At 42.7% G+C, this 17,637-nt stretch overlaps 1 protein-coding gene across 29 annotated transcripts in view; it reads left to right on the forward strand.

The window, feature by feature from the left end:
• Window positions 1–17,637, forward strand: part of KIAA1217 (KIAA1217 ortholog) — a 753,165-nt gene that overhangs the window by 691,484 nt on the left and 44,044 nt on the right. For 20 of the 29 annotated variants that reach the window (XM_074324916.2, XM_088789215.1, XM_088789195.1 and 17 more), the window contains 2 exons: window positions 14,101–14,205; window positions 14,712–14,761. In XM_074324916.2, the coding sequence (XP_074181017.2) occupies window positions 14,101–14,205; window positions 14,712–14,761 (155 nt within the window). The remainder of the gene's footprint in view (window positions 1–14,100; window positions 14,206–14,711; window positions 14,762–17,637) is intronic. The other 9 variants (XM_088789201.1, XM_088789203.1, XM_088789234.1 and 6 more) reach the window with 1 other exon arrangement.

Here is a 17,637-nt window from a genome sequence, read left to right on the forward strand (position 1 = left end):
TTTGGGGTACGGGGGCAGATTACAACTGCTTTGACCTTCAGGATAGCAATTCTCATGTCTGACCTTCTAGAAAGGAAAGAAAATGGCCTTGAATGATGAGATGGCTTTACCCAGATGAGTTCCCTTCAGCTGGGTCTCCAAGAAGAGAGTGGGTCCCTGTGGCTGTGAGGGAGTGCCGAGGGGGACAATATGTGACAGATGACTTAGTACGTGAGGCTCTGTCTTCCCTGGGCTATAAAATTACTTCATTAAATAGCATCATTATGTCTATTCATGGCACATAAAACAGCCCTTAAGAACTGTAAAATTCTAGGGCATTTATGTTTTGCTATTTTCTATTTATAGTTTGGATCATATAATGTGAAATATCTGTTATTGACATAACACTCAAAATTCAAGGATGCTCGTTGCAAAGTGATGATAGCTCTCCTTCCAAATATATAACAGATTCCTCCTAACGGAATCTTTTTCAAAACATGGTACACTTGAATTAAGATCATATTTTACTGTTCTGTACCTTCAGTAGCTAAATTCAACAAACTAGTTAAGAATCCACTGGGGAGCAAATTCTTGCCCTGTCTGGGCATGTATATCTGGAGAAAGGGAAACCACATGAGATCCTGGTGTGATTTCTAAGACACCGCAGCTTTAGAGAAACAAAATCCATTGTCTTGAGCCATTAAAAAGAAGGGGAAAGAAAAATTCTGTGTATAGGAGGAAGCCTGCATGCTACCTGGTAGCTTGTGTCTGTTCTTAATCATTTTACATCGCTTTCTCATTTTATGAGGATTAAATGTTACTGTGTTGGTAGCTTTGAGCAGTGGGATGCATTCTTGGTTTAGCAGTTGATTGAGTGAAAGTCTAAATTCAGGTTTATGTCATTTAAACATTTAGACAGACTTCTGAAGATTTTCTAAGCTATGCTTCATCCTGCTAGAGAGGGGATCCTGAATGACTGAAATAGAATGATTGATTTTTTTTCCCCTTCCCCTGCATGTATAGTCAAAAGTGAGCCACATCGGAGATATCCTAAGTAGTTAGACTTTGCATCTTTCTACAGCAAGGTTTCTTAACGTCTTCACTCTTGATATTTGGGGCTCATTAATTTGTTGGTGGGTCCTCTCCTGTGCATTGTAGGATGATTCGCAGCTTCTCCAGTTTCTACCCACTGGATGCCAGGAGCAAACTACCCTCCCCCCAGCCCACCCCTGTCATGACAGTCAAAAATGTCTCCAGATATTGTCACATGCCCCTGGTTGCGAGCACTGCTCTAAAGGAAATTTGGACTTTTTCTACTTGGTGCAGTGGAGAAATGAAAGAATGCCCCGTACTTAAGGAGTGTAAATTGTGACATTCGTAAAACGTGGATCTTGAAATTTTTTTAAATTCTGTCCTTTACCTTCCGGTAAAGCAACTTTGTTATTGTTATAACTTGCTATTTTTACCTGCAGTTCAATTAAACCATTAACAGCCATTTATTGAGGGGCAGTAATGTGCAGTGTTTATGAAAGTGGACTCCAAAGCCAGGTTGCCTGGGTTCAAATCCCACTTCCAACACTTGGCTAGCAGTTGAGACCTTTGAGAAATTATTGAATCTTGCCCTGCTTCCATTTGGTCATGTGTGATACAGGGGTAATAATAACACCAGCCTTAGATGGAAGAACACATTACAGTTAAGTGCCTTGTGCTGTACCTGCCGTAATAGTAAGTGCTCAAGAATTCCTATTTGGAGCAAAGCACTCTACTAAATGCTACTAAACAGAGAGATTAATACAGAGCTGGCTAGGACAAAGGATTGTGCCTAAAGAAGCAGGGAGACAAATTTTTTAATATAATACCAAGAAGAACATAAAGCAGGGGAGAGGGTCATAGGAGAGTATAAAATTAAGTGTGAACAGAGAATTGAATTGTCTGGGCTTCAAGACCCAAATTAGAATGTTTAGAATATCAAAACTGCTTTTAAATCCATTTCAGGAGAGTAGTCAGGGTTGCACATCTTGGGTCCAGGAGCAGAAAGACAATCCAGGATCAGGGCATCCTTTTAAACGTACACTTGAGCTATGTGACTGAGGATAAAGACACCTAACCAGGTGGTCGTTGAAATTGTTAGGTTATCTGTTTTGATGCCTAATAGTGCCTGACTGATTCAGCTCTTGTCTCAATTGCTTTTCCATGTAGCTCTAATTATAGATCAATAAATGTTTATTGAGCGCCTCTTACGTGCATAGCTGTGAGCTGGATGCTTTGCAGGACACACACCTCGATGTGGTCTTCGCACACAAGGCACATAAACTGTGAAGACAGTCATAAAACGTTAGAAGTGTGATATAAATATATAAGTTCGGCCACAGTTAAGTACAGGAAGCTTCTGAGCTACGAGTGCCTACTAAATAGCTGTTTTGCAGGAACAGCTGCAAGAATAGGATTTCATTCGTGGATGATGCTCAGGGATGCTCTTCTCCCCTTGACAGTGGCATCTCCTTGTGAAGCAGGGAGAAGGGAGGAGGGAGGCCATGCCAAGTCACTGAGGGGGAAAGTGGCTCTCCCTGAGTCTGGAGGTTCTTTCAGAAAGAGATCTGTTTCTGACATCTTAAAGTCCAGCTTGAAAGTCGGGACACATTTTCCTTGAAAACAATGAGGAACAATGATAGAACTAATAATACATTGTAGGTTAAAGAGGCTTCTGTGGGCCAGCTGGAAAACCAGCCACCATTTATTCCAATTTCTAAGCAATGAAAGTACAAGTAAACTTTTAATTACAAGCCTGCCATAATTTGGGGACTGCTTGTACATAATTAATTCCAAACAAGGGATACAGACAATAATTGCTATGAATTCAGACAAGGGAGTGATTTCCCGAACTTAAGCTGGTCTAGGAGCCTTCGTGAGCATGTCGAGATGCAATAGAACTTAAGGGATATATAATGCAGCGAAAAGTATCAGTATCACATAAAGATCACTGATCTTTATCCAAAATTTGCTATATTTCTACCATATGGTGCCTGTAAATATAACATCTGGATATGATGTTTTGCCAATCTCAGAAATCAAGTAAGTGCCGATATGTCGAATTATTACTTCAGTCACAGGAATACAAACTTCATGGTTAAGTAATATTTGTTAGTCTTCCTTAAGTTCTGAGTTCAGGCAACAGCTGATAGAAATGATCTATGACCAACTGACAAATTATGAAGATAGCCCTTCTCTGACACAAGGAACATTCTATCAAAAGTACCAGTGGAATGACTGTTACTTTAAACCAATTCTCAGAAGGAAAAGCCATCATCTGTCACTAATTAGATGAAATTTACATGTGCCCTTGTATCTCCCTTGAATATTCATGAGGTACTGTCGATCAGATGCCTTAGGTCTGAAACCAGAAGCTAAAGCAAAGGAACCCAACTACTGTGAGATTCAGATAATCCCCTTTCCTTGCCAACTGGAACCTCGGCCTTCAAAGAGAAGAGGAATAAATGCTTCGGTGCAGGTTCAGCCTCCTTGAAAGACATTGACTTAATGCAGACTCAGAGTGGCTGGGACCCAGCCTCACGGCGCAGCAGCTGGATGATCCCGAGCTCTCATGATGTCCAGGCAGCATTTCAGTCTCTCTTGTTGATTAGTTGTCCTTCTGTCTGGTGGAGATCACAGAAATTACACTGGTTTGAATTTTGCACTTTATTTTTCATGAATGAAGTGATTCGAAAATATAGTCAGATCTAAGCATGAATTGGAACTTTAAAGAATTGCAGGTCTTTAAAAGTCTGTATTGCCCACAACACTCTTGTAGGGCCAGCTAGTATTGCCAGGAAATATCTCCTCTCCCTCCCTGTCCGTCTTCAGAGCTAAAGGGATCTTAGAGACCACTCTCCTAATCTGTAACTTTACAGAAGGAGAAACAGACAGTTAGGAGACTTCCCAAAGGTTCAATGACTGGAGCCACTTTAGTTCAATGATGTTTTTACTATCATGCTGTCTTGATATATCTTTGTCTTTGTAATAAAGGCAGCGTATCCTAACTCTTACAGGAAGCACAGGTATCTAAACAGACAAAATAAAAAAACACACAAGCAAAGCCAAGTATAGGAAGTGTTTTCCTTAAGAGTCATTATCTCATTTCTTTTGAGTCCACGCTGAGATGTTGCAGATCAAAAGCAGGTGGGAGTGGGGGCACAACTCCACAACTCCCCTAGGACCACTTTAAGAGACTGTCTCTCCATAGCTTCTGACACCATCTCTCATTGGAAGGTAAATTACAGCCCCATGTTCAGGTCGCCAGAACCTGAACAAACAGCTATTCATACTGGTTTGTACCTGTACAAAAAATGAGCTGTCACTTCCAGCACATAAGTATTAAAAATTAGCCTCAGGAAAGAGAAAGAGAATGCAAAGTAGGTGATTTCAGAAAGTAACATGTAAGCTTGCCCTGCAGAGGAAAGGCTCTCATCACCCCGGAAGTGGAGCGCCTCACCCCAGATGGTGAGTCACTACGTGGGCAGCTCAGAGAGCCTTGGATATGGGGGGTCTCTGCAGGTGAACTGGCTGTTTCCTTAGGGGAACCCTGCCTCCCTAAGCCTCAGCATCCTTTGCTGAGAGGGGACTGCAAACACGACCCCTTAAGGGTTCTGTGCAGTTTAAATGAGAATGGGTATAAAATCCTTTTGTGAACTGGAAGTTCTCTGTAAATAAGAGCCTTATTGACTTAAAACCATGAAGCCATCGTCCCTTGCAGAAAGGAGCAACAGTGTGCTGGCCATTTGGATCTGAGACACCGTGTCCTCATGCCTGACTTGGAACAGTATTCTGGTCCCTGCCAGAAAGTAGGTTGTGACATAGAGCAAAGGCTACCTGACGCTTTCTCAGGCACATTTGCTGTGCTGGGCAGAACGCTGTCAGATGACAGAAGTCGGTGACTGCACGTTGGGAGGACAGACCTGGGTGTGGGTGAGCTTTGCCCAGCCTGCTGGCTCTAACAAGCCTATTTTTTTTTTCCCCTTTTCCTTCAGTAAAGATCACTGAACCAGAGTGGGAAGAAAACTACAGGGCCTAAAGAAGTTCCCTCCAACTAGAAAATTGTGTGATTGTAGAATTCTAAGTCTGGCAGGATTTCAGACGTGGTATTCTCTGGGTGTGGGGCCTGAGAAGAGGTGCTTCTATTTAACAAGGGGTGGGCGCCTCAGAGGCCATTTCCTCTGTGTGTGGAGAGTTCGTTTAGCCTTTGACACTCCCTGTCACGAGCTCCACTCCACTTATACTGGCTTCCTGTGTTTGAACTTGGGACTTTCCAACCTCCGAGACTTTGCATTTGTTCTTCCTCTGCCTTGTGCACTCCTCCAGCAGACGACTACCTGACTGGCTCCTCGCCAATGTCAGGGCTTCACTTAAATGCCGTCAGCTCAGTGAGGCTTTCTCCCGGTTGACCATCATATTTGAAGTTGCAACACCTATACACATACAGACACACAGGGAGATAATTAAGTAAATAACATATGTATATTTATATGTAAGTATATATTTTTATATTTACATATGTATATGTCTCTACTTATTTAATTTGTTGTACCATTACTCTCACCTCCTAAAATGTAAGTTCCATGAGGGTAAGCCCTTTGTTTTATTCACAGTGACAGCTGTCACCTACAACTGTGCCTGGCACACGGTCAATGCCAGAAAAATATTTGCTGAATAAATGAAGTTGAAGGGATAAAAGGAAGCCTCCCACATTCATAACATTTTGCAGATTATACAGTGCCTGCACATATATGTTCTTGCTTGCCCTCATTCCCCACATTTCTGTAGGATGATAGCCCTATGGGACAGGGAAGGCAGCTGTTACCCTAGTTTGATGATTGAGGAAACTGAGACTCAGAGACATGGAGTGATTTATGAGTGGAGATTTGTATTGTTGCAGAAAAACGGCAAGGACCAAGAAACTCAAGCAGCACGCAGAGATCAGGGAGAACAGTTTTATTACGCTGGCAGGTTCAGTGGGATCCTTCCCAAAAGACTGAGCTCCTAGCAAGGCTTTGAGCAGGTTTTTATGGGTTGGGGACTTCCTTGAGTCCGGGAAGGGGTAGGTGTCATCTGGTGATTGGCTCAAGATGTGGCTTGCAGGGGGTTATGCGGAAGTGGCCTGAAGCTTAGGCTGGGGACCTCTCTCTCCGCTGGGGCCACCATTTTAGCTCAGTTCCACGTGGCAGGGAACCATTTTAAGGTCAGTTTCCCCATCAGTATCTTTCCTTGGATGTCTGTTGGTCAGCTCGAACTCAACATGTCCAAAAATGAACACCTACTGTGCTTCCCCAAAAATAAGACCTACCCGGACAGTCAGCTCTAATGCATCTTTTGGAGCAAAAATTAATATAAGACCCGGTATTATATTATATTACATTATATATTATATTAAGACCCAGTCTTGTAGTATAGTAAAATATTATAGTATAGTAAAATAAGACCAGGTCTTACATTAATTTTTGCTCCAAAAGATGCATTAGAGCTGATTGTCTGGCTAGGTCTTATTTCCAGGGAAACACAGTATCTTTTCATCTCAGGGATGACAACTTCATTCATCCATTACTTAGGTCAAATACCTTGATGTCATCGTGATTGCTGGCTCTCACAGTCCCCGTTTGCCACCAGAGAATGATGTTAGTTTTATATCCAGAGATTTCCTAACTCCAGACATTGCTCCTGACCTCACTCCGTGACTCTGGTGCAAGCCACCACCACTCTCACCTAATCTGCTGCAATGGCCTCCTGCCTGGGCTCCCCACCCACCTCTGGAATCAGAGCATAAATCAGGGTTAATTTCTGGTCCAGTGTTTTGTTTCCATTAAATTGTATTAGACTAATGCTTCTGCTTTTGCTTTAAGCTCTCCTTACTTAGAACACTCTGTTCTACTCTCTTCTCCTTCCTCTTCTCCTTTTGACTAAATCCTATCATTTTCTTCAGCTTCATTCTCATGTCTTCTCTCAGGAGGAGTAGCTCTTCCCCTGCTCTGTCTCCATCATCCATGAGCATTTGACCACTAAGCACACCCACACCACAGAATCCAGCCACCTATGCCCACTGAGCTGTGTCACCTGAAGCCTGGGGCCGAGAAGAAAGACTCTGGCAGCAGTCACCCCCGGGGCTGTCACAGTGTTCACACTCAGCAGGGACTGGTGAATTGAAATTACGGGTAATCGAACATCACTAAGACATTTAGGGTAAACAGCATCAGTTACAATATGTGAAGAACTGTTTATTACAGGGAGTACCATCATTCCATAGTATTTCCCTTCATATCACATTATAAACATTCGTTCTCTCAATGCCTTGGTGAATTTATGAAGAAAGTTTAGAAATGGCTTTTTTCCCCAGATCCCCGTAAATGGGGCTCCATTTTTGCCTATTGCTTTGCAGTTGTCATTCAGTGTGTGTATCTTCATGGATCATAAGTGAAATACAGAGCATTCCACATGAATACCTTTGCTTTGGTCATCGTCTCTTTCCTGACTTGGGGGAAACCTGGTTGCCTGACGAGAGGATTCCACACTCTGTCTCCTTGAAGTGCCACCAAGAGGAAGTGACGGGGGAAGAAATAGAGGGAGGGACACAAAGGGGCCATTTCTTCTCATTTATTTCCCTCCTCCATCAGTCAGAAAGCGAAGTCAGCCCGGCATAGGCTCAGCAAGGCTGAGAGAGAGGCCAGACCCGAAAAAATCCAGTCAGGATGGGAGAGAATGTGTGTGGTCCACCTGGGGCTGGGAGAGGAACAGGAAAATTAAAAGGAATTCGCAGAGAGTCTTGATGATGAGATGAATGAAAGAGGTAAGGATGCAAGAGGCAGGTAAGGAGCTGGTTTGTGTTAATAAGAGAATGAAAGACAACCGAAGATTGCTACCTTAAAGAAGATTTTGAAGTTTCGGATCTATGTAATAAAATTATGCCAAGTAAGAATTTAAGGTCAGTGTATGTCTTTGCAGAAGAGTTTGAGGATCTATAATGCCACACTTTTAAAAGGGTATCAGCATGGATATTGAAGCTGTAAATGATGATGGACTGGGGTGTGACAGACAGGAGGCCCCAGGCTGAAGTTATCCAGGGATGTGAGGGAACTTTCTAGATGTTGGCAGGAAACTCGTGTGTGTTACGTGCTATTGAGTCAGCGCTGTCTCCTGGTGACCCTATGAATGAGTGATGCCCAGTGTCCTGTCCTCAGCAGCCCTGCTCAGCTCCCGTAGACTCCATGCCTGTGGCTTCCGTTATGGAGCCAGTCCATCTCACGTCTGGTCTTCCTCTTGCCCTGCTGTGTTCTATTGTTCCCAGCATTATTGTCCTGTCCAAAGAACCCTGCCTCCTCATGATGTGCCTGAAGTAGAACAGCTTCGGTTTTCTCATTTTTCCTTCAGTGATGTTTCAGGCTTAATTTGCTCTAGGACCCACTTGTTCATCTTCCTGGTGGTCCACGGCATCCGCAGAGCTCTCCTCCAACACCATATTTCAAACGAATTAATCTTTTTCCTTCAGCCCTCTTCACTGTCCTTTCACATCTGTACATAGTAATTGGGAATATGGGGGTGTGGATAATCTGAGGCCTGGTCTCTAATGGCACTAGGAAACTGACAGATGAGTAATTCAGAATTCAGAAGCAGGGAGATGTTGAGAGGTTGGATAGACAATGGAGTGGAGCGGCGATAGGGAACAGAGAACATACACAAACTTCTCCGTGAGCAGAGGGGAAGAGGAGGGACAGCAGCCTTCGGGGTCAGGGTTATGAACCATATTTCGTAATGATCCTTTGTGTACCAAGTCCTCATCTAAGGGCTGCAAATGTAAGGAAAAGTGAAAGACATGGTCGTTACCCCTAAGGGGTGTGCAGTGGTAGAGGGGCAATATTAATGCATACAAAGTACTGTAGCCCCATTTCAGTCACCACCAACTCCGTCATTATTTCCTCAATAAATCTGGGTATTTCGATGAGAAGTTACATTTGTTGGGAGTTTTTGGAAGAATGTTTTTAGTTACACCGTTCTTTCACCAATAGGTTAAAGTTGGGCAGAAATAGAAAGTTTGGTGCTCAGAGTCCTATTTGAAGCTTTACCACAAATTGAGATAATTTGAATTCCAGTGTTCTCTTGAACTCATCTGAAAACAGTGTCTTTAATTACTTTGTTTTTTTTCCTTCATACCCGAGAGTCAGGGCATAAGCAAACAAGGGCATAGCCTAACTGTAAGACTGTTCACTATTCAGTTCTGGAAAATGCCTTTGGCACTTCCAAGACTAAAGAGTTTTAGTTCACATAGATTTTTTCCCCCTGGGGCAGGGTGGAGGGTGGGAGTGGGAGAGTGACTTTGTGAAAGGAAGATACTGCTTAATGAAGATACTTTATTCACTGCTGTGTCCACAGCCGCTAGAGCCTTGCCTAACAGATTAAATGCTCAAAAATATTTGTTGGTGACCCATTTATCACTTTTCTGGTGGGGGGAGAAAGATGACGGAGAATGAGCAGGAACCGAAAAAAATCACAAACTATTAGAACTGGAATTGAGCTGAGGGACCACCTAGTAAGGACGCGCAGAATGCCAGCCCTGGTTACTACGGTTATTACTGACTATCCCGCACCACTGGGTAAGTGGTGGGGACGGTGAATGCCTCTGACTGGGGCCTAACCAATCCTATCAGCTCTGATGGCTGGTTTCAGTCAGCTCCCCAGCATGTGCTTTGGATATTTAAAAACATAGCCTGAGGGCTCCATTATAGGGGAATTACCAGTCTTATACTTGTTATGGCCTTGACTTGTTTTTTAATAGCCATTAATTTATGCAGATAGACAATGATAAGGATTTAATTCAGGTTTAATGAGGCCTCGGTCAGTACAAAGACAAGTCCCAGAGGCAAAAACTGTTGAAGGTGAAAACTTGAATCAAAAAATTTGTATAAATGGAATTACTGGCTGAAAATATTTCCCCTAAATGCCCTTTTTTTTTTTCCTTCTCTGAACTCTGAAGACAGAGAGAGCAGACCATGAGCAGTCTTCACAGATGAGCTTGCAGGAAAGCTGGTTGTAGCAGCAGGGATTCATATACTGGGATCAGCATCCTCCCGGGATTGAACTTGAATTTTTATTAATAATATGCGTGGGCTCTGAGAAGATTCATTTAGCCAGGCTGACTTATGGCACTAAGTGACTAGTTAACCATATATACTAATCACATAAATACGGTTCATGGAATGATAGAAAATGGTTTATGAAATCACTTTTAAAACCATCTTTTCAACAGTAATTATACCAGTCCTGTAATACCTTGAACCAAGTGGTATTGGCAAGAATCAGCTAAAGTGTCTTTAATAGTCTAATGATTATCATACAAAATTGCCCCTGTGATAAAATGACAGGGTCGTATACAATTTCTCCTCTTTCACTATGTTTCTCTTTCTCTTTTTCATTAAAATGGACTTCATAATATTTCATCATGTGTAAGTTTCCAGTTGCTGTAATTTAGTTAAACCATAAAATTGTTTCCAGATTACCAACCATGAAATGGAAAGACAATCCTTATTTATGAATTTAGAAATCAGATAATCTCCCTCAAATGAATCCTGAAACCGGAAATACTTGGACGATTAAATAGGAGGCAAATCATTTTCTCATAATGTGTCAAAGAGTTAGTTGTATATTCATCAGGTGGTTTGGCCACGATGGTGGAACACGGCATGTGTGGTCAGTGGCTTGATGCTCAGTCACGCACAGGCCCCACTGTTTCCTGGGCAGTGGGAGAGAACTGCCCCCCTCGAACGTCAGGCTCAAGTGTCCTGAACTCGCAAGTCTCTGAGAGATCACGTCTCCTTCCTGGTGGCCCCACCGGTGACGTAGCCTAGAGGAGGCCACCCGGGGGAGCATTCACTACCTTCACAGATACAAAAAGGAGAACCCAGGGTGTGGATGCCTGGACTGAATATGGGGCCTTTCCTCCAGAGCATCCAGACTCTCACCGCAGGCCATGGTGCACTGTCAGTATCATCCCTGAGGAGTGAGGAGAGTGGGGTGCTATTTGGGGGGCTGTCTTTCTCTGTATCCTAAAAACATTGTCTGGGGGGAGCGCGGCAAGAAGCCAAGTACCTGCCCAGCCAAGGGAAATGCCAGGGGTGGGTATGCCACCCTATGGACGCCCGTGTGCAGACGACCCAACCTGTGCTGTGACATTGTACAACTGTAACCACAGTGATGATTCAGTTGCAGATCAATGTCCTGAATTTGGAATGATCCAGGTGCTTTGTTTTGGTTTTTCATTGCTCTCTTTTGTTAGACCAGCTGTTGAAAGCTGTGGACCAGCGAGGGATCAGAAGGAACACTGATTTAGCCCTAATCAGGATTGTGCCTAAGCCAGTGTTGGATTCCTTCTGCCCTTTCCCTCCTATCAGATTCTCACTTACTCTCTCCAGTTGTAGACTTACCTGTTTCTTACATTTATCATAGTACTGTCATCTGTGTGTGGTTAGGTTGTCACCATGCCTTCCTATCCTGCACTCTAGCTTCACGCTTAGTGAACCCTAAGCTTCTCCCTAACCAAAGCTGTCTTGACCCTGAAAGAGTCACGCTGCTTTTTTTTTTTTAAGAAGTCCTTTGCATTTGCCTAAGCGTGAATAAGAGCAGTAAACTGGTATATCTCGAGGTAGCTCTGAGTACACCTTGGCTCTAGGTCATGAGTTTGACTTCGGCAGTACTGAGGGAAGAACGGGGCACTGGACAACTTCCATGCAGCACTGAGCAGGTCCCTGTGGAAGTCATGCATTTCCCAAGCGCCCATTTGTGTGAATGACCAGCCATCAATCCATCGTTTCTGAGATGCCATTGCAACTTGGGTCTGATAAACTTGGGATTTTCACTGGGTATTTGCTAACTCGCTTTCTTGAGTGGAATTTCTCACCAGTTTCTCTTTTGGCACATGCATTCTTTTATGGCAGAGAGGCGGCCAGGAGCACAGGTGTAAATGAAAATGCTTTGCAGCTCAGAGGTTTAGCATTCACGGCCATGCCTGGAAATATTTGCAAAGTCACTTCATGGAGATGGAGATGTATTTCCACTCCCACTTCTTAAGGTTTCTCCTTCCCACACTATTAGAGCAAAGAGATCATACTATTAATACTTAAACTGTTTTTTTTGTCCTTAGTGGGTTTACAACCATTAACTATCCAGACATGTGACTTACATCTAATAAACTCAGTATTGTGACAGAACCATCCATTTTAAACTTATGAAAATGCATGGAATTCTGAAATCAGAAGCCCAATGTTTCATATGGAACCAAGGGTTATATTCCAAAGGCAAAACACAGGGCCCAAAAGTTGTGTATGGACAAAATTATCCTTGAAAGTCCTCTTGATTTCCATGAAGTTCAAGATACAGAAATCTCATCTCTCAATAAGTCCAACTTAACCAGTTACTTTTTTCCAGAGAAAGAACAGGCTGCCATGATTTTTTCCCATTGGGTACCAGATAAAGTAGTCGGCACATATGTAAAAGCCACAATGTATGAATATGCTGTTTGAAGCACAGGAATCACCATTGCTCACACTCTGAGAGGTCGGTGGGACTGAGACCTGCACTGAACATCGGGGTCACTTCTCTGTCTCAAGCTCACGCTAAGACACCTGCTCATGGGGTGCTATGGCAGACAAGGTGCCCACACTATTCAAACTGCCCTCCCCTCACTCCCTTTATTGTTTTAAGCTACCAAATAAGCATTACTGAATTCACAGGCCATGACATACGTGATACCCTCTGCACCGAGTCAGTAGAGGGAGGCCACTTTGTTGTGATGTTGTTTGTATAATGTGTTGAAAATAATGGTTATAGTTCTGTGAAACTGCCATTGCCTGAGGCATAGAGATGTGAGCCTACTTCAAAAGCCAGGTGAATTGTGATGAAGAATTAGAAAGCCCTGAAAAGAGAGGTAGGGTATCTGTGCACAGTAAATAATTGGAAGGATTTTTCATTCATTTCTTGTTGTTTTTTTTAAAATTGGGAAATATTGGGGAACAGTGTGTTTTTCCAGGACCCGTCAGCTCCAAGTCAAGTTATTGTTTTCAATCTAGTTGTGGGGGGTACAGCTCAACTCCAGGTCAAGTTGTTGTTTTCAATCTAGTTGTGGAGGTCGCAGCTCACTGGCCCATGTGGGAATCGAACTGGCGACCTTGGTGTTACGAGCACTGCGCTCAAACCACTGAACCAACTGGGCTGCCCCTCATTCATTTCTTGACGTGACCAGTTTGTTTCCTGTTTGACCCAATAAAAGCCCCAGATTAAAATGCCTATGAGGTTAGATTGAGCACCATTCACCCCCAAGTCAGACATTGATTTCAATCATATTTTTCCATGGTCTTAAGAGACATTCATTTGCATTGCTCTCAAATGATAAACAAGTTTTACTCCACACAGAACAAACATCATCGTTTACACCAAAACCAGCCAGCAGCCCCCCTCCCCCAGCTGAGGATTACAGTTTACCGTGTTTCCCCGAAAATAAGACCTAGCCGGACCATCAGCCCTAATGCATCTTTTGGAGCAAAAATTAATATAAGACCCGGTCTTATTTTACTATAATAGAAGACTGGGTAATGATATGATATGATATGATATGATATGATATGATATGATATGATATGATATGATATGATATAAATACCACGTCTTATATTAAATTTTGCTCCAAAAGACGCATTAGAGCTGATTGTCCAGCTAGGTCTTATTTTTGGGGAAACACGGTAGAACTCTATGCCTCCAGGCCACAGCTGGCCATGGACGGCACTGGTGCCAGAGGTAAAATTGAAAAGCAGGGCAGAAATTCTCAAAAATACTACGTGCAAACAGAATTATTTCCAAGGGAAACGCTTTTCAGTTTTCCAGGAAGGCCTCTGCTGAGCTGCGTTAATACTAAACTGTGATCATTGACTCTTCAGTTCAGTGGGGATTTGCAGGTCCTTCACGTTGCCAGAGCCTGGGAGGTGCACTTGGATGGCCTACTAGGTGATACCTTCTCTAGCCGTCAGGTGAGCACTCACCTGAACAAACCTGAAAGTCAATAAAGCTTTAACAAACAATTCTCTTGTTTTACAGAGAGAGGATGCAAGCCATGGAGAAACAGATTGCCAGTTTAACTGGCCTTGTTCAGTCTGCGCTTTTTAAAGGGCCCATTACAAGTTATAGCAAAGATGCATCTAGGTAAAAAGAAGAAAGCAAACCAATTGAAAATAATTCAATCTGTTTCTCTTTAATCATTAAGATATTTCATTCATTCAAATCCGTTTTCTTGTAATCATTTCAAGGCTGAAAATAATCACATCTCTCTGAATCATAGTTTGTTTGTTCGGTTTTTTTTCCTTCTGGTAATTCTTGGTCGAAGGTAACCCTTTGGCCCAAGAAGGTAATGGGCTTCCCAGTGCATGTAGCTTCATGGACCACTGTGCAGTGCTTGCAGCCACCATCCACACGTGTCCACTTCCACAGTCATCTGAAAGTCATGAGTGCCCACCAGCTGCATTCCACCAGCAGTGTCAGATCACATCTGGGAAGCCTTTTCCGTCCCGGCCAATAGTGGTGCTGATGCTAAAATATCCTCATTGCTTGATACCATCACTACCTGCTGCTAATTGCTTAGAATAATGAATGGAAGGGGGGGAAAGGCATTTAGGGAACTATATGGCTGACTCTCTTTTTCTTTTATTCAGTGAGAAAGTGATGAAAACTACAGCCAATAAGAACCACACAGACAGTGCAGGTAAGTGTTGTTTGGAGCTCCAGGTGGCCTGAGGCTACCGTTGATGAGCTCTGGTTGTTTCAAAAATATTTAATCTTCCCCTAGGTCACCTATTTGGTGTGGGGCTTCCCGGATAATGCCCTGCACTGTCACAACTTCCCTGCTCCCTTTAGCCTTTAATCATTTATTTCCTATTCATTCATTTATCCATTGATGTGGATAACATACAACAAATATATATGCACCTGTACTTGACAAGGAGAGTGGGCGTGATTCAGACACAGCTGCCTGCCGAGAATTCCTAATCCTGTAAGGAAATGGATATGGAACAAGTGTGTCGAGTGTTAAGAAAAAGTGCAGGATGAATGTTTAACTGACAGGTCTAACCTAGACCAAGGGCATTTCCCTGGGGAAGAGACACAAACTGAAAGTCCTGAAAGATAAAGAGGACTTAGGTTAGTGAAGGGGGAGAGGAAGAGCTGCCCCGGATGAGGGAAAAGAATGTGCAAATGCCATGGTAAGGAATTTACATAATGTTCTCAGTGCAAAGTGAAGCCCGGTGGAAGGTTCTACACTGGGGAAGGACTGCAGCCCGCCTGCAGTATGGGAGTGAGTGACAAGGGATGAGAGCTGACAGGGAGCCACCAGTGGTCAAGGTGGGGGAAGAAGGTATCCTTGGACCAGGGCCTGCTTTTTTTTTTTTTAAGACTTTTTATTAAAATATAGCTAACATACAATATTATATTAATTCCGGGTGTACATCATAGTTATTCATCAGTACTCACCTAGCTCTATACAATGCAGGGCCTGCTTTTTAAATGCCAACATTCCCCCAATTATATTCCCAGGGGCGTTGACTAGTGTCCAAGTATATTTAATGTACGTCTTATGCTGCAGGCTCAAGGCAAGCCTCTCTCAAAAATAGAAGGTCTGTCTTCCCCCTGGGTAAGAAATAAAAAAACATTACCAGGGACATGTTCAGCTACTGAATTACACAGGAAGCATGTTCCAAGTTGGATGAAACCTCTAATTTGGGGAAGCCACAGAGTGTTACGCTGCATGGTTGAATGGACAGAATTTGGGACTTCAGTGGAGACCCTTGTTAGTCCTGGTGTCCCACTAGCTACGTACAGGGAATTCAGCTGTAAAGCCAGGAGGGCTGGTCTTCCAGTGCTCCCAGTCCTCATGGGGTTTGTTAGTTTACTTAGAAATCAATCAGTGACCTTGGCGGCAGTCAGAGAATTATTTCACAGAAATTGCTAAACTTGTTTTCAGAGCAAGTGCCGGTTTGTTTTGGAGATACTTATTCATTCATTTATTTTCTGATCTATTATAAACTTAAAAAAAAAACCTATTGAACTTGTAGAAAGAGAGAGTGGAATGGAGGTTACCAGGGGCTGGGGGGTGGGGGAATGGGGGAATGTTGGTCAAAAAATACAAACTTCCAGTTAGAAGATGAGTAAGTTGGGGGAATCTAATGTACAGCAATGGTGACTATAGGTTATAATACTGAACTGTATACTTGAAAGTTGCTAAGAGAGTAGGTCTTAAATATTCTCACCTCAAAAAAGGAAATGGTTATTATGTGCTATGATGGATGTGTTAGTTAACACCACCGTGGTAATCATATTGCAATATGTAGGGTGTCAAATGAACCTGTTGTACACCTTAGAGTCACACAGTGGTATGTCTGTTATATCTCAATAAAGTTGCCGGGAACAGAGGGAACCTACTGAGCACCAAAACTTTCCATTCCTGTTATTAAGTCTAGAAATAATTATCATTGGACATCATTGTTCTAAATAATATGTACATGCTGTTTTCTATTCTTTTATTCCTTTCCATTTCTGGTGACATCATCATCATCATCATGGGAAACATTTAGTGAGTGTTTCCTATGTGCCAGGTACTGTTGTAGGTGCTTTCATGCATGAACTCATTAACTCCTGACATGTCCTCGTGGGACAGGATAATAATCGTTACTCCTATATTCCAGATACGAAGACTAGACGCACTTCCACACATGTGACACACATCCACATGGTCCACTCACTTGTCCTTTTTTTTTTTTCATTCTTTTGTATTTAGGTGCCCCAGTCCCTTTAAATATATATATATAGGTTTTTTCATTTATGTGTTTTGAAAACTTTTGTAAATGCCTCTTTTGGAGCATGGGGGAAGGAGCAGGTGTAATTTCCTTGCGATGTGTTTCCCCAAGTGGAATCAGTATGTCCAAAGGGACAAACAGTTGAGTATCTCTGGTTACACGCTGCCAGTTTTCTCTTCTGAAAGGCTGAACCAATTTGCAATGCCACCAGCAACAGGCATGTATGTATGTGTGTTTGCTCCCCCGTGTCTCTGCTGAGTTTGGTCTTTCTCATTTTATTTAATGTGTCAGGGCTAGATGTGGTCTATAGGGCTTTCGTTGCCATAGCAGCCCTGTACAGTGCACAATATATATTAATTCTTCCAGAATCCTAGGAAGTAAGCTATAAGACAAGAGGTATTATGCCTGTTCTGTAGACAAGTACATGGACTAATTCAGAAGTCAAAGAGTTCATTTGGCCAACGGTAAATGAAACAGGGAAACCCAGACTTCCTATTACTTTAGGAATATTTGGTTTACTGTGGATATAAGAGAGCAGAAGGAACCTCCCATTTTGAAGGCATACTACGTGTTTTTTACTGTGTATTATATCATTTAACACACATAACCCTGTAAGGAAGATATTAACTACACAGCTAGTAAGAGTCACAGCCAGTTTGGCCAACCTCATGTTTTTTTTACATCACAATAGGACACATTCAATTCACATCAAATATGCATTTAATAAGATTCATATTAAGGTATACTCAACTGTAGCAAATGACCTGAGTGACTTGGTAGGAGAAAGGGA

Source organism: Rhinolophus sinicus, chromosome 1 (genome assembly GCF_057876585.1).
Source record: "Rhinolophus sinicus isolate RSI-liver-muscle chromosome 1, RSI-T2T, whole genome shotgun sequence".
In the NCBI taxonomy this organism is placed as follows: domain Eukaryota; kingdom Metazoa; phylum Chordata; class Mammalia; order Chiroptera; family Rhinolophidae; genus Rhinolophus; species Rhinolophus sinicus.